General features: G+C 40.6%; 1 protein-coding gene across 7 annotated transcripts in view; it reads right to left on the bottom strand.

Annotated features, from left to right (window-relative positions):
- The window catches only part of PRDM5 (PR/SET domain 5), a 278,236-nt gene that overhangs the window by 180,183 nt on the left and 76,172 nt on the right, over positions 1 to 21,881 (bottom strand). For all 7 annotated transcript variants that reach the window (XM_055435296.2, XM_055435299.2, XM_055435302.2 and 4 more), the window contains exon 3: positions 7,903 to 8,025. In XM_055435296.2, the coding sequence (XP_055291271.1) occupies positions 7,903 to 8,025 (123 nt within the window). The remainder of the gene's footprint in view (positions 1 to 7,902; positions 8,026 to 21,881) is intronic.

The raw sequence follows: 21,881 nt of genomic DNA, 5'->3' as shown, positions 1-21,881 counted from the left end.
TTATCTCAACTCTAAGGTATTAGAGAACAGAGTCAGAGTAGACAGGGAAGACGGAACACCAGGGTTCAAATCCTATCCAGCTACCTACAGGCCGAGTGCTTCAGGCAAGTTACTTAGACTCTGTTTTGTCAGTATTCTAGTGTGACAGAGAGAAATGGTAATTACAGTATTTTCCCCGTGCTTAGTTGCTTCAGTCATGTCAAACTCTCTGCGACCCCATGATCGCCAGGTTCCTCTGTCAATGGGATTTCCCAGGCAAGAATACTGGAGTGGGTTGTCTTCTCCAGGGGATCTTTCCCACCCAGGGATCGAACCCGCATCTCCTTTGTCTCCTGCACTGCAGGCGGGTTCTTTACCACTGAGTCATTGGGGAAGCCCCACCGTGGTGGGTGCGGAGGCAAAAACGGAAAGTGATTTACTCTGAGATATTCGAGACTTGAGGCTACACCCATGCAATAGCACCTCCCATCTTGAAATGTCTTCATTCTTCAAGAACTGTTCCATGTTCTCAAGGGAGAACAAAAGACGAGTGATCAGAGGACACTCTGACAAATTTTCAAGAAATGGACTCCCCGGGGGGCTTTTAATGAAATAGCAGGCAGTGACTGCTATCTTAACTTTGGTCGCCTGTGAATGACTTTACATTGTTCACAGAACTGAAGGCACCGGAAACTTGAAAATGCTGCTGCTAAAACTGAGGAACAAGACCAAGTTCTCAGCTCAAATTCTAAGAGAATGGAGTTACCCAGAAAGCAGTTTCTATGCCGCCATGCAGCTGGGCCAAGAGCAGGGGGTGTCCATTCATATGTGGTTATAGATCTGTGATAAAAGATTCCTTCTTTAAAGAAACCTGATGATTATTTTTCTAAACAGTATTATCTACCATCCTCCTTTTCACTGGAACATTTACACACGACGAGAATCTGATGCAAAAATCAGATGACAGTTCAATTTATCAGGGATTGCGACATGAGCCTGAAAGAGCGGTGAGGCTCAGGAGAGCTGCCGGAGTTGCCTATGAACCAGCATGACTCTGCAACCATCCTGACAGCAGATGTCAGTATCCAGTGGGCACTCTGACATGCAATTATATAGTCAGGTCCTGAAGCTATCATCTTGGCCCTGAGGCTGTTCATATAACCCAGGCAAAGTTTTTCTCACAAAGAAAGGTGATTTCCCAGAGGCAATTTCATTTCAGACGTGAGTGACAGTAAATCAGAAATACCAGCTGGGCTATATTGCAATTTCCCTCTGATTCAGGGTTCTTTCCTGAAACCTCAATTCTAGGCATTCCACAGTGAGGGAGTACACAGTGAACTCAAACGTGTAAGTTCTCAATATATATCACCACTTACTGGTGCACTCTAAGTGTTCAGAAAGTGTCAGTTGCCATCATCATCATTATTAAGAATTAACTTATCCTTCAAGGCTATCACTATATATATATCTTAAAGAGAGTTCTATACATATTCATGTTCCCTATGAATAAACTACAACATAAGTGAAAAAAATAAAATCGATAAGTAATAAAATATCCTACTCCCTGCAGGAACACACAGCAACAGTAGGGTTGATATTTAAAACCTCACAAATCCAATTAGTTATAATTTAATTTAGTTTAAATTTTAACCTTAGTGAAAGACAAATATGTACCTTACTGGAAGATAACTAAGACAGACCTGTAAGTTATTTAACTGTTATTTTATTTAAGAATATTGCTACAGATCTGAACCTTACAATTCTGCAACTGAGTCTACAACATACTGTAGAAACATAATTTGTAAAAATGTGATAGGAAAAAACAAATAGGTAAGAGACAGAATTTGAGGAAACTAAGTATAATTTTGGGTATAGGTGAGAAATTCTTTTGATATTCCTTTTTGTTGTTTGCTTGGTTGGTATCACTGCTCTTTGGACTTTGCATCAACGCTATTTGATAGGCCTGTCGATCTTGGTGGCTTGATGACATTGGACATAGTTCTTTCTATTGGGCTCTAAAAAATCCAGGCCACTGCTCTCCTTGGAGACCCGTACCTGATCTCCCAGCTCTGCTGTACTAAAATGTCAGGTGGCGCCAGGAAAGACTCTGGGATAAACTGCCTGAAACTGTCCATCCTCTCACAAGGCGGGGGTAGGACAGCAAATAATACATAACAGAACAGCCCTCCTGCTCGTGAGGACACCAAACCGACATCAGAAATGGGGCGGAGCGGTGCCAATATCACAAGCACAGCTTCAAGCTCAGTGCCCTCTCGACTTCAGACCATCCCCGTGCTCTGACAATCTCGTGGAGTAGCGCACCAAGACCCAACCATTCTTCCATATGTGCCTTTGTCTTAAAGCAGCAAGCCACCTGTCCATTATGTTGATAATATACTGTGAGAAGTCCCAAGGAAAGTATGTTCGGAAACATGTCTTAGGAACATGAGATATAAGAACCAAAGAATTCCAAATTTTAACTTCAAATGAGATAATTCTGTGTTTAAACAAATACTTTTCTACTGAAGGATCAGGAATTTTCAAAAGGTTGCAAAACATTAGTAGTTCAGTTACTCTTTCAAATACTGCATATCCATTTTCTTTAGTGTAATAAAATAAGCATTTAATAAGAGTCACCCATTTTTTATGGAGCCTAAGAATTCTTCTGGTTCATTTTAAGCCAAATCTTTCACATTCAGAATTTTCTGGTTTAGCTGGAAGTATCTTTCATAGACCTGAACACATATTTCAACTGAATGTTCTGAAATGTGTGCATGTGGGAGGAACTCTTTGTTTATGAGATACTTCTTCAATCATTCAGACACTTAAATCATCGTTTCCAAAGTAAATTCTCCAAAATCAAATAAACTGCAGAACTAGAAGTATAACTGAGTCTCCGAAAAGGAGCTCCAATCCTTTGCCAAAACAGACCTCGAATTCTTAATCCCTTGTCCAAAAAAACTGGACCAAGGATTGACGTTTTCCACCAAGCAAGCCACATAACCACAAATGTTTCTCATTTACTCCGCTCCTGGGACATACAGCTAAAATAAAAACTTTCCTGAATACCCCAAATTTCAGATGCAATTTGGAATGCAAGTGATTCATAATGTTTTGCAGGAAACATTATGATCTTCTGTTACCAACTCAGTGTTTCTGGAATGCAATCCTTGGGAGATTACCCCAACAAATCAGAAGGCTGAATCACTGTCAGCCACGTGATCCAATAGCTCTCTGCCCTAGCTCAGGGTGATTCTGAACCCTAAGCAATCTGCTTCTCCAGCTCCTGTTCCCATAAGAAAGTCTGTCACCTCAAGGGAGCTAGCAAAGTTCCACACTGTGCTCATAGCAAGAAACATGGTAACAGCGCACTCAGCCCCGCTCCTAGGAAAGGAGGAAACAGTGTTAAAAGGAGTCAAAGGCACTGGAGTCACTTCTGCACCATGACTCTCACACAGAAGCCTAACAGCCGTAGACACTAATTCAAGTGCAAAACGTCATAGAGCCTCTCAGCAGTTTATGAGTCCTACTCTAACCCCACTCTGACTTCACCCCCCATTATTAAGTCAAATAATGATTTCTTGGTGTATCAAGCTTACAAAAATCATCTTTTGTAGATTCCTATTTTCTTGCAAGCAAAGAAACACAGCTGATATAGAGGAAGAAAAGTACTGCACTGAATATACCAAATGAACATAAAAACTGTCTTAGAAATCATGGTTACTAAGAAGGAGAGAGGTGTAGCTAACTAAAATATGATAAAAAAAAAAACGAAAAGGGCATAGAGTAGCAAAAATGGGGAGTAGCAATAACAGATGGAGATAAACACTTACTGACAGTATTTCATTACCTAAAGGACTCAGTACAAGCAAACTATACAGTTAAAGGAACTCTTAAAGATAACCTGAGGGATTCTGGAGGCAAAGCTCAAAGCTGAGCATATAACACTCTGAAGGTTTGGGCAAACGGAGAGAGCTACTGAGTCTAAAGAAGTAACAGACAACAGGAAGAAATGCCCAAAAGGAATCTGAGTAAAGCTTAAAGTCACTATTTAAGCATAAGAAGAAAAGAATCAAGGTTAAATAGAATAATATTCTCTATAATAATAAAGCCCCTACAAAACAATGGTTTGCCTAAATTAGATTCATGGGTCTACAGACAATTTTTATATTGGTAACATTTAAACAGAAACAAAATGAGCCCTTTTCCAAAAAGGAAAAGGAGTACGTCAAAGCTGTATATTGTCGCCGTGCTTTATTTAACTTATATGCAGAGTACATCATGAGAAACGCTTGGCTGGAAGAAGCATAGCTGGAACCAAGATTGCCGGGAGAAATATCAATAACCTCAGAAATGCAGATGGCACCACCCTTATGGCAGAAAGTGAAGAACTAAAGAGTTTCTGGATGAACGTGAAAGAGGAGAGTGAAAAAGTTGGCTTAAAGCTCAACATTCAGAAAACAAAGATCATGGCATCCGTTCCCATCACTTCATGGGAAATAGATGGGGAAACAGTGGAAACAGTGACAGACTTTATTTTGGGGGGCTCCAAAATCACTGCAGATGCTGACTGCAGCCATGAAATTAAAAGACACTTACTCTTTGGAAGGAAAGTTATGACCAACCTAGATAGCATATTAAAAAGCGGAGACATTCCTTTGCCAACAAAGGTCAGTCTAGTCAAGGCTATGGTTTTTCCCGTGGTCATGTATGGATGTGAGAGTTGGACTGTGAAGAAAGTTGATCACCGAAGAATTGATGCTTTTGAACTGTAGTATTGGAGAAGACTCTTGAGAGTCCCTTGGACAGCAAGGAGATCCAACCAATCCATCCCAGGGGGAAATCAGTCCTGAATATTCATTGGAAGGACTGATGTTGAAGCTGAAACTCCAATACTTTGGCCACCTGATGTGAGGAGCTGACTCATGTGAAAAGACCCTGATGCTGGGAAAGATTGAAGACAGGAGAAGGGGACGACATAGAATGAGATGGTTGGATGGCATCACTGACTCAATGGACATGGGTTTGGGTGCACTCTGGGAGTTGGTGATGGACAGGGAGGCCTGGCATGCTGCAGTCCATGGGGTCGCAAAGAGTTGGACACAACTGAACTGAACTGAAACTGAGCCCATAAATTACAATTAGGATATAACTGAAGATCCTATGAGATTAGTATGCCTCAGAAAACCATGAAAAAATATAAAATACTTGAAAATAATTAATGTCTACACATTTTTAAAAAGAGATCAATTTAAATGTGTGGTTGGATCAACACATATCATGAACAATCTAAAAAGTGGCTTGAATACAGCTAGCTGCCAAAAGATCCTACGTTCCAAACCCTTTGGTAAGTCATCACTAACTTGCCCATACAAAAAGAACAATGATCACACTGGTTATCCACTACCTATTTGTACTGGAAACACCAGGCTAGCTAATAGCATAAGGAAATGAAATATCCTTAACGACTGTCTTCTGGTTACTTGAAAACCTAATTTCGTACATTTTCCCTTGCATTTTTTGTCTTGCCCCTATGGGTTTTAGCCTCGTTCTGAGTGAAATCAGCATAACCCTCACATTAAGTTATCAAGTTTGTTGTGAGTAAATGGCATGATGTACGTGAAGCGTCTAGAACAGTGCACATAGAAAACACTCGAGGCACTGTGGGCTCCCTTACTCTGTTCCCTCCCCTCTTGCTCCTGCCAACCTTCGCTCTGCTTTCACTTGTGTAGTTTGGGGTTCAGGAGCCAAGTTTTCACATGTGATCTGTCAACCCCCAAACAGAATGTAAAGCTTCTTTAATTCTCTTAACAATCTGTCCAATGAACTTTAATTACAGTTCAATTCAGTCATTCACTCATGTGTGACCCCAGGCCTTCCTGGCCATCACCAACTCCCAGAGCTTGCTCAAATTCACGTCCATCAAGTCAGTGATGCCATCCAACCGTCTCAACCTCTGTTGTCCCCTTCTCCTCCTGCCCTCAATCTTTCCCAGTATCAGGGTCTTTTCAAATGAGTCAGCTCTCCACATCAGGGGGTCAAAGTATTGGAGTTTCAGCTTCAGAATGAGTCCTTCCAATGAATATTTAGGACTGATCTCCATTAGGATAGACTGGCTGGATCTCCTTGCAGTCCAAGGGACTCTCAAGAGTCTTCTCGAACACCACAGTTCAAAAGCATCAATTCTTCGGCCCTCACCTTTCTTTATAGTCCAACTCTCACATCCATACATGACTACTGGAAAAATCATAGCTTTGTCTAGACGGACCTTTGTCGGCAATGTCTCTGCTTTTGATATGCTGTCTAGGTTGCTCATGACTTTTCTTCCAGGGAGTAGGCATCTTTAGATTTCATGGCTTCAGTCACCACCTGCATTGATTTTGAGGCCCAAGAAAACAAAACCTGTTACCATTTCCCGAGCCCTTCTAAAAACTCCTTGTCTTGACTCTTTTTCTCCTTCCCTTAATTTCTACTGAGGGATCAATGGAATTTAAGTCACAGTTAGTATCAGAGCCTGATGCTGTGTATAACACTAATCCTAAAATACAGCATACCGTATTCTGTATTATAAAACATTGTTCCCACCCGGGAGAGTTAATTATCTATGTCAGCTTGACTGGGCCACAGGGCACCCAGATAGCTATTCAGACATTATTTTGTTTCTGTGAGGATGTTTTTGTGTTAGAGTAACATTTTAATGCATGAACTTGAGTAAAGTAGACTACCCTCTACAACATAGGTGGGCCTCATCCAATCAGCTGAAGTCCTGAAAAAAACAAAAGGGTCTCCCTTCCCCCACCAAGTAAAAGAGAATTCTTTTTTTTTAAATTTTGGCCCCAACCCATGGCATGTGGAACTTTAGTTCCCTGACCAGGAATCAAACCTGTGCCTCCTGCACTGGAAGGAAGAGTCGTAACCCCTGGAGCACAGGGGACGTTCTAAGAGAATTCTATTGCCTAATGGCTTTTAAAGTGGAAAATCCACTCTTCAGACGTGACAGCCTTTCAAGCGGGACACTGGCTCTTGCTGATTCTACAGCAGCTTTCATGTCATCAAACCGGAAACAAAGCATTTGCTCTTCACTGTTCCACAGCATCTGTGGCCTGTGGACTTAAGGTGGAACACTGGCTCTGAAGAGGCTGAACTTGCCAGCCTCCGTAACTACATAAGTCAATTCCTTAAAATAAATCTCTTTCTCAGTCTCTGTCTCTTTCTGTCTTTCTAGATGGATAGATAGATATGTGCTAAGTCACTCCGTCGTGTCTGACTCTGTGCGACCCTATGGACCGTAGCCCACAGGTTTTTCTGTCCACGGGATTCTCCAGGCAAGAATACCAGAGTGGACTGCCTTGTCCTCCTCCAGGGGATCTTTCCGATCCAGGGATCGCACACACGTCTCTTATGTCTCCTGCACTGGCAGGCCGGTTCTTTACATCACAGATACAGATATATAGATCCTATTAGCCCTGTTTCTCTGAAAACCCTGAGGAATACAACACCCTCAAGAAGCTCAGAGGATGGCCATAGGAAGACACACCCAAATAAACTTTCTCCATGAAGCCTTTCCCAAACAATAACATAGAACATTGAGCCATGCACCAAATTAGCCATCAAACAGAAAAACTATCAGTAAACACTGAATGAGTTAAAAGTATTTGAAAGCAGAATCTGCCAAGGATAATATGAGACCATGTAACTCATCCCCTCAAGAATTCTCATAAAGTCAGTGATCTGGTGTCAATTTACAGCTGGGCTTGCCCTTTCCTGCATATGCTGACTAGATGAGACTTCTCTGCTTTTATGAGTTGGTTACTGTTGTTTGAAGCAGGTCATTTGGAAATAAATTTAAAACAGGGAGAACAGTTATAAATTAGTTCATTCCCCTCAATGTACAGAGTACAAATAAGAAGCAAATAAGCTCACTTGGATGGCAGCCAGGTTCTTCTGCTCCTGAGATGGCGCCTCATGAACAAAGCGAAGCCAGTTGGAGTGCCGTGGGTTGGTAGCATCCAAAATGTACAGGACTTCTCCCTTACTCCCCCGAACCTGAAACGTAAGAGCACCTGAATTTACACTTGAAGTTAGTATTAGCCGTACTAAACAGATTAGCCAAGCTAAAAATAACACAGTATTTTTTCATAAGTATCACCTTTCTATTAACAGGTGTTGAATAGATGCTGGATTAACATCCATCCCTTAAACATACATACAAATAGAGCCTGTGCTTTCATTTGGCAGATGTCTAGATGACTCACAAATGCAATCAATTCTCAGAAACATCCTGTGTTGATAGCTCTTTTCTGGTCAAAATTATTTATTTGTAGGTACAGTTTAATACATGTGTCACAAATGCATTTGTTCAGGGGATAAGTATAGTTGCAACACAGCCTTATTTTCCACACAAGAGGGCAGTGCGGATTGTTCCTCAAGTGGCAGGGGTAGAGCTGAAACAATCATCTCAATTTCTCTCTCCACCTGCTTACTGAATCATTTCCATATGTGGACAATCTGCTAATCTAACCAGTGGAATTGGACATCCACTGGGCTACAATTCACGTTTTAACTAGTGGGTAAATAAAAAAGCTCAATTTTGTCTTTTCATGGCCTGCTGAAGTCTTGCTGAGCAGACAGTTGGCTCTGTTTTATGCCATAATTCCTCTGTTTCATGCCATAAGCCCTGCTGTTCAGATCTACTCAACTCTCAATCGAGGGAGGGCTGTAACTGCCACAGGACCAAGGACTCCACTGGACACTCTTGAATCCAAGTTGCTATGAACAAAGCTTTTAAAACTGCTACACTGAAAAGCTACAACCACTTGCTCAGTTTAATAAAACATATGCCAGTCTTTACCCAGTGCTTATTTTGAGTTTATATTCAACTGGAATGGAGAGGAGGAGGGAAGGAATGAGGGATCAGCACTCCATATCTCCAACACAAAGTAACAAAAATATTAGTATGAAGACTATACCTTCACTGACTCAGGGCGGGGAAAAACAAACTTTGGATTTCTAAAATTTTATTGTATAAAGCAAAGAACAAGGTCGCAAAGAGTTGGGCAGGTACCACATACACGGTGCCAGATACTGCTAATGCCCTGGGAATTTTTCAGTGACCAAAACAGACAGACGAAGCCTGACCCCACAACACTCAGGAGCAGAAAGCACAGACTAGACCTTCAGTCACAGGAGGAGGACGTGGAGTAGGGGAGAAGGGCTCTTCAGGATGGAGGGGTCAGGCAGAAGTGCACTGATGAGGTGACCTGAAAAGTGTTCCACGTGAAGACACGGCACAGGCCCGGTGAGGGCTCAGAAAGACCGTTTCCAAGCCAGAGGGAACAGCCAGGAGAGGACATGTAGAAAGGCCCTGAGCTGGAAGCACATTAAGAACAGCAAGAAGGCCATGAGGCTAGAACAGAAGGAGCAATGGAAAAAGTGGTGGGTGTTGAGATCAGACAGACTGACACAGGCCAGATCACAGGCAGTGACTGGAGACAAGAAAGTTACCCCCAGAGGGTGAGTTACCCAAAAGCTGCTGTATAAAAACACCTGCTGCACGCTCTACAAAGACTGATAATTCAAGATTCTAACACACATTTTCTGGGGAAAAAAAGAGTTAGCCTTCTCCTTGTATTTCATATCTGCCATGTTTTTCAAACAATTCTTGTTTTCTTAAGGGTCCAAGGGTCCTCAATAATCATTTAAAAATCTGTGTAATAAATGGAAGACCCTCAAAAGACAGGGATTTAATTTTCAGTGCTGAAACTGCTCAAAGAATTTAAGACTATAAATACCTCTTCCTTGTGTCTTGTATGTTTAGGTGTGAAGCTATGGGGATTTCTCCCTAAATAACCACCTCATTCTGAGATCTGCGTTGGGAGGCCCTGAAAATCGTCCTACCTGCCCTGCCCGCCTGCTCACCCATCAGTTCAGAATCCTGACGCCCACTGGGTGAAGCTGAAAGTGTCCAGTCGCACGGCTGGCACAGACAGAAGTGACACTGCAACACTTCCTTGAAGAAGACACCAGGCCACATTCCTTCAAGCAGACTAAAAGAAGTAACTCTAAACATCTGAGTACAAATTCTCCTTTCCAGGCTCCGCCATAGCTATAGTAACGGAACTGTTTACATGACAAACAGCTAAATTAAGCAAAACAGGTAGCAATGCCACTAGACACTAAAAAAAAAAAAAAAATTTCTCAGAAGTGAAATCTAAAATCTACAACTGTTTCTAAAATCCACACAACCCAGCTAATTCTACATCAGGAAACATCAGCATGACTGCCATGGCATATTGCATTTGAGAGGCTACCACCACTTACAGAAATGGTTAATGATCCTTCTTAGTCATACATTTGTTACTCAGTATTAAGTATGACACTCCAATACTTTGGCTACCTGATGCAGAGAGCCAACTCACTGGAAAGACCCTGATGCTGGGAAAGACTGCAGGCAGGAGGAGAAGAGGGCAATAGAGGATGAGATGGTTAGATGGCATCATGGACTCGATGGACACAAGTTTCAGCAAACTCCAGGAGACAGTGAAGGACAGGGAAGCCTAGCGTGCTGCAGTCCATGGGGTCACAAAGAGTTGGACCCTACTGAGCAACTCAACAACAAATTAAGCACATATATCAGATGTGTTTGCCATCTGAAATTCATTCTTCAAAGACATGTAACATAACAAAGATTTCTCTGTGACTTATTATAATAAGCCCATTTTACCAAAGGCATTGCTTGTTCCTTATTTTTGCAGCTTTTTCCCAGGCCCCCTGGCTCCAGCTAAGTTGAATGACTCAGTAACTCATTTCCAGTCCATTAGATGTATGCACTTTCTTTTCACATCATATTTCAGCTTAAGAGACATGTACAATTTAATTTTTTCATAAATGCTTACAAGACTGTCACTTTTAATAATCTAAATCTATATATTATTGCTTGTAGTCTCATAACAACACCATAATGACAGACTATAGTTGCCTACACATTTATATTTGAGATAACATTTTTGTTCATTAACAGAGCTGCTGTTCATCTATTTTACTCTAAACATCTTTATCCAAATGACGCTTAAGTCCCTACCGTGCAGTCCTCACAGGCCACCTGCTTTCTCTAGCTTTCTAGTGGCTGGTCCTCTCCTCGATTTCTCTACCCCAGTCTCCAACATTTGACTGAAGCTGTTGGATTATTGCTCACATGACTTTAACCTTCCTAAGGTTACAGAAATACCAAGGAGAGACATAGAGGGATAACCCAATACATCTTTCCTCTTTCCAAAGAAACCAAATAAAAAAAAACTCCAGACAGATGGCTATTATTAAAGTCTCCATATATTGACTTTGATACTGAACCCTAAGTAATATAAATTGAACATTTTTAAAGACTAATGAATAAAGAACACTCAAAATTCTTCTTAGTATCATGTTCTAGCATTTGACCTTTGCAGTGAGTATGTATAGCTTTTCCTTTCAAAACTAGTCTTCCTAATACCATCTTACTCTATTTGAATTTTCATGGAAATGAAACATATTAGTTAATGTCCTATTGAGGACTGTCTTCTGAATACCAGGGTCTATAAAGAGATCAGAGGACGAGATGGTGGGATGGCATCACCAACTCAATGGACATGAGTCTGAGCAAGCTCCGGGAGATGGTGAGGGACTGGGAAGCCTGGTGTCCTGTAGTCCATGGGGTGGTAAAGACTGGGACACAACTGAGCAACTGAACAACAATAAAGAAGTTAAATTTTCATCTTTCAATAAAAACCATCTCAGTTCCAAACTCTGATTTGCACAGCCTTCCTAAACCAGTTACATAAAAATAAGTTAGCTAAATTAGGAAAGGGAAAGAAACTTTCACGTGAAAATGAAAACCTTATCCCCTTTAATCGAGTCATTCTATCTCTAAGATTCTGTCACTGTACATTAAATGAAAATGATCACTGTGCAGGAACTTGGAAGGTTCCTGTCTCTGTCAAATGCTTCTGACATCACTTCTCAAGGTCTAAGACACTGTGCTAGATCTGTCTTTACTTCCAGATTAAAGATTAACGGCATTCATATAAAAGGAATGAAGTCACAGTATGAATGAACTGTGAAGACATTATGCTAAGTGAAAGAATCTAGTCTTGAAAGACCATATATTATACGATTCAGTGATGCAAAATGTCCAGAATAGGCAGTAAATTAGTGCTTGCCTAGGTCTGTGGGGACTAGGAGGTAAAAGGGTCATAGCTAAAGAGTATAGGGGCTTCTTGAGGCTGATGAAAATGTTCTAAAATTGATTATTGTAATGATTGTAAAGCTCTAAATATATTAAAAACCAAATTGCACAGTAAAAAAAAAAAAATTAATGGAATTAATCATAGTTAGCCTTCCCATCCAGCAAAGGACAGAAGAAACCACAAAAAAATTCAGCTCAACAAAAACAAAAACAAAAAAACCCTAACATGTAAATGAAAAAAAAAATTGGAAATATATATAAACAATTTTTATTTCCTTCAATCTAAATATTTTCTGTTAAAGCGGATCAACTATAAACAGATAAGCTGATTTATTTTTTGGATGGTTCATGTCCATAGTAGAAGGGTCTACAGAATTACTCTATTATTTTCCTTCAATTATTTTGAACGCCTGAGAAATTTTTCACTTAGTACATACAAGGCATCAGTCTTCCCAGGGCAAAGCTAATCAGCCACATGTGTCCCCAGACATGGCAAAATGTAACCAATGGAATTTTACTTGACATATGGTAAAACTTAATGACAGTGAAATATAATTAGTTCCAAAAATATAGCAACAATTCCCTTAATTAGAAGTCATGTTATATGATTTTTTTTTTATTGGACAACCACTATGGAGAACAGTGTGGAGATTCCTTAAAAAAACTGGAAATAGAACTGTCATACAACCCAGCAATCGCACTCCTGGGCATACACACCAAGGAAACCAGAATTGTAAGAGAAACATGCACTCAAATGTTCATTGCACCACTGTTTATAATAACGAAGACATGGAAGCAACCTAGATGTCCATCTGCAAACGAATGGATAAAAAATCTTTGGTATAGGATGAAATCTTAAAAACAAGGCAAACCATTCAATATTACAGTAATTCAACCCTATGCCCCAACCAGTAAAGCTGAAGAAGCCGAAGTTGAACGGATCTGTGAAGACCTACAAGACCTTTTAAAACTAACACCCAAAAAAGATGTCCTTTTCATTATAGGGGACTGGAATGAAAAAGTAGAAAGTCAAGAAACACCTGGAGAAACAGGCAAATTTGGCCTTGGAGCATGGAATGAAGCAGGGCAAAGACTAATAGAGTTTTGCCAAGAGAATGCACTGGTCATAGCCAACACCCCCTTCCAACAACACAAGAGAAGACTATACACATGGACATCACCAGATGGTCAACACCGAAATCAGATTGATTATATTCTTTGCAGCCAAAGATGGAGAAACTCTATACAGTTAGCAAAAACAAGACCAGGAGCTGACTGTGGCTCAGATCATGAACTCCTTATTGCCAAATTCAGACTTATATTGAAGAAAGTAGGGAAAACCACTAGACCATTCAGATATGACCTCAATCAAATCCCTTATGATTATACAGTGGAAGTGAGAAATAGATTTAAGGGACTAGATCTGATAGATAGAGTGCCTGATGAACTCTGGACAGAGGTTGGTGAAATTGTACAGGAGACAGGGACCAACAACATCCCCATGGAAAAGAAATGCAAAAAAGCAAAATGGCTGTCTGAGGAGGCCTTACAAATAGCTGTGAAAAGAAGAGAAACAAAAAGCAAAGGAGAAAAGGAAAGATATAAGCATCTGAATGCAGAGTTCCAAAGAATAGCAAGGAGAGATCAGAAAGACTTCCTCAGTGATCAATGCAAAGAAACAGAGGCAAACAACAGAATGGGAAAGACTAGAGATCTTTTCAAGAAAATTTGATATACCAATGGAACATTTCATGCAAAGATTGGCTCGATAAAGGACAGAAATGGTATGGACCTAACAGAAGCAGAAGATATTAAGAAGAGGTGGCAAGAATACACAGAAGAACTGTACAAAAAAGATCTTCACGACCAAGATAATCACGATAACGTGATCAATGACATAGAGCCAGACATCTTGGAATGTGAAGTCAAGTGGGACTTAAAAAGCATCACTACGAACAAAGCTAGTGGAGGTGATGGAATTCCAGTTCAGCTATTTCAAATCTTGAAAAATGATGCTGTGAAAGTGTTGCACTCAATATGCCAGCAAATTTGGAAAACTCAGTAGTAGCCACAGGACTGGAAAAGGTCAGTCTTCATTCCAATCCCAAAGAAAGGCAATGCCAAAGAATGCTCAAACTACCACACAATTGCACACATCTCACACGATAGTAAAGCCAAGCTCAAAATTCTCCAAGCCCAGGCTTCAGCAATATGTGAACCGTGAATTCCCAGATATTCAAGCAGGTTTTAGAAAAGGCAGAGGCACCAAGATCAAATTGCCAACATCCGCTGCATCATGGAGAAAGCAAGAGAGTTCCAGAAAAAAATCTATTTCTGCTTCATTGACTATGCCAAAACCTTCGACTGTGTGGATCACAATAAACGTGGAAAGTTCTGAAAGAGATGGAAATATCAGACCACCTGACCTTCCTCTTGAGAAACCTGTATGCAGGTCAGGAAGCAACAGTCAGAACTGGACATGGAGCAACAGACTGGTTCCAAATAGGAAAAGGAGTACGTCAAGGTTGTATATTGTCACCCTGCTTATTTAACCTATATGCAGAGTACATCATGAGGAACGCTGGGCTGGAAGCAGCACAAGCTGGAATCAAGATTGCTGGGAGAAATATCAATAACCAAAGTTATGCAGATGACACCACCCTTATGGCAGAAAGTGAAGAGGAACTCAAAAGCCTCTTGAGGAAAGTGAAAGAGGAGAGTGAAAAGGTTGGCTTGAAGCTCAACATTCAGAAAACGAAGATCATGGCATCTGGTCCCATCACTTCATGGGAAATAGATGGGGAAACAGTGGAAACAGTGTCAGACTTTATTTTTTTGGGCTCCAAAATCACTGTGGATGCTGATTGCAGCCATGAAATTAAAAGACGCTTACTCCTTGGAAGGAAAGTTATGACCAAGCTAGATAGCATATTAAAAAGCAGAGACATTACTTTGCCAACCAAGGTCCGTCTAGTCAAGGCTATGGTTTTTCCCGTGGTCATGTATGGATGTGAGAGTTGGACTGTAAAGAAAGCTGAGCGCTGAAGAATTGATGCTTTTGAACTGTGGTGCTGGAGAAGACTCTTGAGAGTCCCTTGGACTGCAAGAAGATCCAACCAGTCCATTCTAAAGATCAATCCTGGGTGTTCACTGGAAGGACTGATGCTAAAGCTGAAACTCCAATACTTTGGCCACCTCATGCAACGAGTTGTCTCACTGGAAAAGACTCTGATGCTGGGAAGCATTGGGGGCAGGAGGAGAAGGGGACGACAGAGAATGAGATGGCTGGATGGCATCACCAATTTGTTGGACATGAGTTTGAGTGAACTCTGGGATTTGGTGATGGACAGGGTGGCCTGGCCTGCTGTGATTCATGGGGTCGCAAAGAGTCAGACATGACTGAGCGATTGAACTGAATTGAATTACTTTACAAAATTATATGGGTTGGTTTTCCATACATTGACATGAATTCACCCCGGGTGTACATGTGTTCCCCTTCTTGAAACCACCCCCCCCCACCTCCCTCCTCCCTAAATCCTTCCTCTGGGTCAATCCTGTGCTACAGCGCCGAGCATCCTATATCATGCGTCGAACCTGGACTGGTGATTCTTTACACGTATGATAATATACATGTTTCAATGCCATTCTCCCAAATCATCCCACCCTCACCCTCTCCCACAGAGTCCCAAAGACTGTTCTATATATGTGTCTCTTTTGCTGTCTCGTATACAGGGTTATCATTATCATCTTTCTGAATTCCATATATATGCGTTAGTATACTATATTGGTGTTTTTCTTTGTGGCTTACTTCACTCTGTATAATAGGCTCCAGTTTCATCCACCTCATTAGAACTGATTCAAATGAGTTTTTTAAATAGCTGAGTAATACTCCATTGTGTATATGTACCAAAGATTTTTTATCCATTCGTCTGCAGATGGACATCTAGGTTGCTTCCATGTCTTCATTATTATAAACAGTGCTTCAGTGAACATTGGAGTGCATGTGTCTCTTACAATTCTGGTTTACTCGGTGTGTATGCCCAGGAGTGCAATTGCTAGGTCGTATGGCAGTTCTATTTCCAGTTTCTTAAGGAATCTCCACACTGTTCTCCATAGAGGCTGTACTAGTTTGCATTCCCACCAAAAATGTAAGAGGGTTCCCTTTTATCCACACCCTCTCCAGCATTTATTGCATGTAGACTTTTGGACAGCAGCCATTCTGACTGGTATGAAATGGTATCTCATTGTGGTTTTGATTTGCATTTCTCTGATTATGAAGGATGTTGAGCATTTTTTCATGTGTTTGTTAGCCATTTGTATGTCTTCTTTGGAGAAATGTCTGTTTAGTTCTTTGGCCCATTTTTTGATTGGGTCGTTTATTTTTCTGGAATTGAGCTGCAGGAGCTGCTTGTATATTTTGGAGATTAATCCTTTGCTATTATTTTCTCCATTCTGAAGGCTGTCTTTTCACCTTGCTTATAGTTTCCTTTGCTGTGCAGAAGCTTTTAATTTTAATTAGGTCCTAAATTTTTATTTTTGCTTTTATTTCCAATATTCTGGGAGGTGGGTCTTGGAGGATCCTGCTGTGATTTATGTCGGAGAGTGTTTTGCCTATGTTCTCCTCTAGGAGTTTTATAGTTTTTGTCTTACATTTAGACCTTTAATCCATTTTGAGTTTATTTTGGTGTATGGTGTTAGGAAGTGTTCTAGTTTCATTCTTTTACAAGTGGCTGACCAGTTTTCCCAGCACCACTTGTTAAAGAGACTGTCTTTTCTCCATTTTATATTCTTGCCTTCTTTGTCAAAGATAAGGTGTCCACAGGTGCGTGGATTTATCTCTGGGCTCTCTATTTTGTTCCATTGATCTATATTTCTGTCTTTATGCCAGTACTATACTGTCTTGATGACTGTGGCTTTGTAGTAGAGCCTGAAGTCAGGCAGGTTGATTCCTCCTGTTCCATTCTTCTTTCTCAAGGTTGCTTTGGCTATTCGAGGTTTTTTGTATTTCCATACAAATTGTGAGATTATTTGTTCTAGCTCTGTGAAAAAAATATCATTGGTAGCTTGATAGGGATTGCATTGAATGTATAAATTACTTTGGGTAGTACACTCATTTTCACAATATTTATTCTTCGAATCCATGAACACGGTATATTTCTCCATCTATTAGTGTCCTACTTGATTACTTTCTCCAGTGTTTTATAGTTTTCTATATATAGGTCTTTTGTTTCTTTAGGTAGATATATTCCTAAGCATTTTATTCTTTTCATTCCAACAGTGAATGGAATAGTTTCCTTAATTTCTCTTTCTATTTTCTCATTATTAGTGTCTAGGAATGCAAGGGATTTCTGTGTGCTGATTTTATATCCTGAAACTTTACTGTATTCATTGATTAGCTCTAGTAGTTTTCTGGTAGAGTCTTTAGGGTTTTCTGTGTAGAGGATCATGTCATCAGCGAACAGTGAAAGTTTTACTTCTTCTTTTCCAATTTGGATTCCTTTTATGTCTTTTTCTGCTCTGATTGCTGTGGCCAAAACTTCCAAAACTATGTTGAATAGCAGTGGTGAGAGTGGGCACCCTTGTCTTGTTCCTGACTTTAGGGGAATGGCTTTCAGTTTTTCACCACTGAGAATAATGTTTGCTGTGGGTTTGTCATATATAGCTTTTATTATGTTGGGGTATGTTCCTTCTATTCCCACCTTCTGGAGGGTTTTGATCATAAATGGATGCTTTCTCTGCATCTATTGAGATAATCATGTGATTTTTATTTTTCAGTTTGTTAATGTGGTGTATTACATTGATTGATTTGCAGATATTGAAGAATCCTTGCGTTCCTGGGATAAAGCCCACTTGGTCATGACGTATGATGTTATTAATGTGTTTTTGGATTTTGATTGCTAGAATTTTGTTAAGGATTTTTGCATCTATGTTCATCAGTGATATTGGCCTGTAGTTTTCTTTTTTGTCTGATCTTTACCAGGTTTTGGGATTAGGGTGATGGTGGCCTCACAGAATGAGTTTGGAAGTTTCCCTTCCTCAGAAATTTTCTGGAAGAGTTTGAGTAGAATAGGTGTTAGTTCTTCTCTAAATTTTTGGTAGAATTCAGCTGTGAAGCCGTCTGGACCTGGGCTTTTGTTTGCTGGAAGATTTCTGATTACAGCTTCTATTTCCGTGCTTGTGATGGGTCTGTTAAGATTTTCTATTTCTTCCTGGTTCAGTGTTATATGATTTATTAAAGACAATATATTTTCCTTTCTGTCTTTCAACAAGACTTTTCAAAGAAGGTAATTTTAAAGAAGTAAGATTTAGAGCATGGATGTCTTTAGAGGAAAAATTGTCATCATGTTTTTTTTATTTAAATTACAGGCATTGTTTCAGCAATTGTTTTTAAATGAAGTAAGGCCAGATGCCCTGCTTTCAGTATTTAATTACCCAGACTTCAGGATATCTTTAGGACCACAAAAAACTAAGTGTGCTCAAATAATCAATTCTCACAGCACACTGTTGTCAGATTTAAACTAAAGAGAGACACACTTTCAGGAATCAGCAAAGATTATCCCCAGGTAACTGTAATGATTTATAGTTTCTAAGCGAAAGGTATGGTTTTTTTCCTGATGATTTTTCAAAGACTTCGGTCTCAAACTCTTCCTAGCTTTGGTGCTTTAAACACACACACACACATACACAGTCACTGTCACATACCTACCTTTATCTCCCCACACACTATACCACAGTCCCAATTCACAGAAACCCATCCTCAGATGTGAAAGCACACGGAGAGAAAACACAGGCCTTGACAGGCCTTCAGTAATGGCCTTCACTGAGCACCATCCAGAATATAATACACACACAAGTAAATGACTTACAAGGGTCGATGAGCAAAGTCAAGTCTCTTTTTCATCACCAATAATTACTGCCCTAAATATTTCAAGCTGGCACTCTAGAGTGATAAAAATTCCGGACTAGAAATAAAAAAGCCAGATGTGATCCAAACTCTGACTGTGAGTCATTGGAGACTCATTTCCTCCAGCTGAATTAAGCCATGGTCTCCTGACCTCTGAAATGGGGAATGACAGTCCCTGTGCTGACTCCACTACGGGAGCATCAAAGGACTGAGATGCATGACTGGCAGAGAACCTGCTCACCCACGCTGGAGACATGACACAGATTAGATCCCTGGGTCAGGAGGATCCCCTGCATCTTCAGGAGGGCACCGCAACCCACTCCAGTATTCTTTTCTGGAGGACCCCACAGACAGAGAAGCCTGGCTGGCTATGGTCCAGAGGGGCGCAAACAGTCAGACATGACTGAGGAACGTGAGGCTCACGGCAGCTAACACGTTCTTATAACAGCACAGCAGGGCACACATGTACCACTTTCCTGTCATGTCAACTTGTTCAAAGAACATACACGGACGGATATCCTAAGAATACCATCAAACCCAAACACATACAAGTAGCGTCTGCTTGGACACCTCAAGTGAGAGCAGGTGCCATCACCAGGCAGTAGCTAACCCAGGTGTAGTTCAGCTGAGCTGACATTCTTCCTTAAGTCAGATTCCAACGTGCTGCCCTGTGACCAACTGCCCTCAACTCCAGTTCTGTCCGCTTCAGTAAGTAGTTTCTCTCCCAACTACAGCCCTTCAAATTTCTGAAGGCAGCAGTATGTACCTCTTTCTCCACACTTTCTCTTTGACCAGAAAATAACTCTCTCCTTGTCTAATGTGATAAATGTTCCTCTACTGTCCTGGCTGCCCTCTCACAGATGCACGTTGATCTGTCAAAACTGTCTTCACATAGTGCAGAGTTCAGCACACACAGGACTCGTGTGATGTGGGCACTATTCCCTGGTGGCTCAGCTGGGGAAAAAATCCACCTGCAACGCAGGAGATCCCAGTTCCGTCCTTGGGTTGGGAAGATCCCCTGGAGAAGGGAAAGGCTACCCACTCCAGTATTCTGGCCTGGAGAATTCCATGGATAGAGGCACTTGGCAGGCTACAGTCCATGGGATTTCAAAGACTCAGACATGACTGAGCTATTTTCACATTCACTTTTCTACTGATGCAATTTAAAAATCACAAAAGCTGTTTTGATTGCCACATCTTACATTTAGCTGAGGCTGCCTTTATAATCACCTAATCTATATCAATGGCACCCCACTCCATTACTCTTGCCTGGAAAATTCCATGGATGGAGGGGCCTGGTATGTTGCAGTCCATGGGGTCGCAAAGAGTCAGACACGACTGAGCGACTTCACTTTCACTTTTCACTTTCACACAGTGGAGAAGGAAATGGCAACCCACTCCAGTGTTCTTGCCTGGAGAATCCCAGGGACGGGGGAGCCTGGTGGGCTGCCGTCTATGGGGTTGCACAGACTCAGACACGACTGACGCAACTTAGCAGCAGCAGCAGCAATCTACATCAGGAAAGCTCTCCTGATACTGTCAAAGATGTGAAGGCAAGTTTTAACTGAGGAACTCAGTCAAGTTTATGTACGTAAGCAAATCCTGCGCTTGGGCACCTGACCACTCAGAGATGGAAATCTTTTATCTGGTCCTGTTTCAATAAATATTTCATTCACTAAAACCTCAGCTAATGTGTCTTCCTTTTTAAAACTGCCATTGCCTTCATTTCCTTTAAAAGTTAGAAGGAGGATAAGGAGAGGAGGGAAGTGGGAAAGGGGTTCAGAAAGGGGAACTCATACACCCGGGGCAGATTCATGTCAATGTATTGCAAAACCAACCAATATAATATTGTAAAATAATTAGCCTCCAATAAAAAAAAAAAATATTTTATAAGAGGTAATGGGAGACGAAACTTCAAAAGCACTCCATACCTTGTCTTTCAAAGCACTTGTAAAACAGGACTAATTTTTTTAAGAAGAAATAACTGACATGACAATGTGAAAGACACTGTGAAAAGTACATCATCATTTTCACAGTAAATTCATGAACGAGCCTTAGTACTGTAACCACTGTCCCTTCCTACAGTTTTACAAACATGTTTAGGTAGTCAGACTCCAGTGATATTTTGGATAGACAAGTTTTTTACTGCATAAAAAATAAAAAACATTTAGCTGACATTAGCTTATGACATCCACAGCTTTAGGGGTTTTCTATAAAGAACATGCATAAATGCTGGCATCCATTCTGACCACTTAGTGGCCTTCTGGTTTACTTCCTGATTTTGTCAACATCCTAAGGCAGGTGACTTCTCCGTAAGTAAAGTGTTATTTCACTAAGGAATTAGAAAACCATATTAATAAAGTTAGCATGTCATTTCCCAATTTAGTATAATCCATCAAATCCATCATATACGATTCACAAAACTTTAAATCTAGTTAACATTTTATAAGCCTATAGTGTTGTCAAAATTTTAATACAGATTTGAGACTTATACAGACAAGAGCCTTGAAGTCAGCTTCTGGAGAATCCTCCCTATGCTATAATAAAAGGTACACAAAATATGCCAAATATAAGAAAATTTTAGTAGCAAAATTCTAATTAACAGACACAAAAGCATTTCAAACAGTTCTTTGTGTAAAAAACAATGATAATCTCCAAGATCCTAAGATCACAGTCTTGATGCTGTTTTTAGAAGATGATGCCTTGTATCTGAAAATTTCTGGGCAAGGTTAATAGACACACTGAATAACAAAGAGCTCTGTGCAGTCCACAGGGAGA

This window comes from Moschus berezovskii, chromosome 5 (genome assembly GCF_049115385.1).
Source record: "Moschus berezovskii isolate FMDL1 chromosome 5, NW_MosBer_1.0, whole genome shotgun sequence".
Classification (NCBI taxonomy): Eukaryota; Metazoa; Chordata; class Mammalia; order Artiodactyla; family Moschidae; genus Moschus; species Moschus berezovskii.
This window is presented reverse-complemented; position numbering and strand designations above follow the sequence as displayed.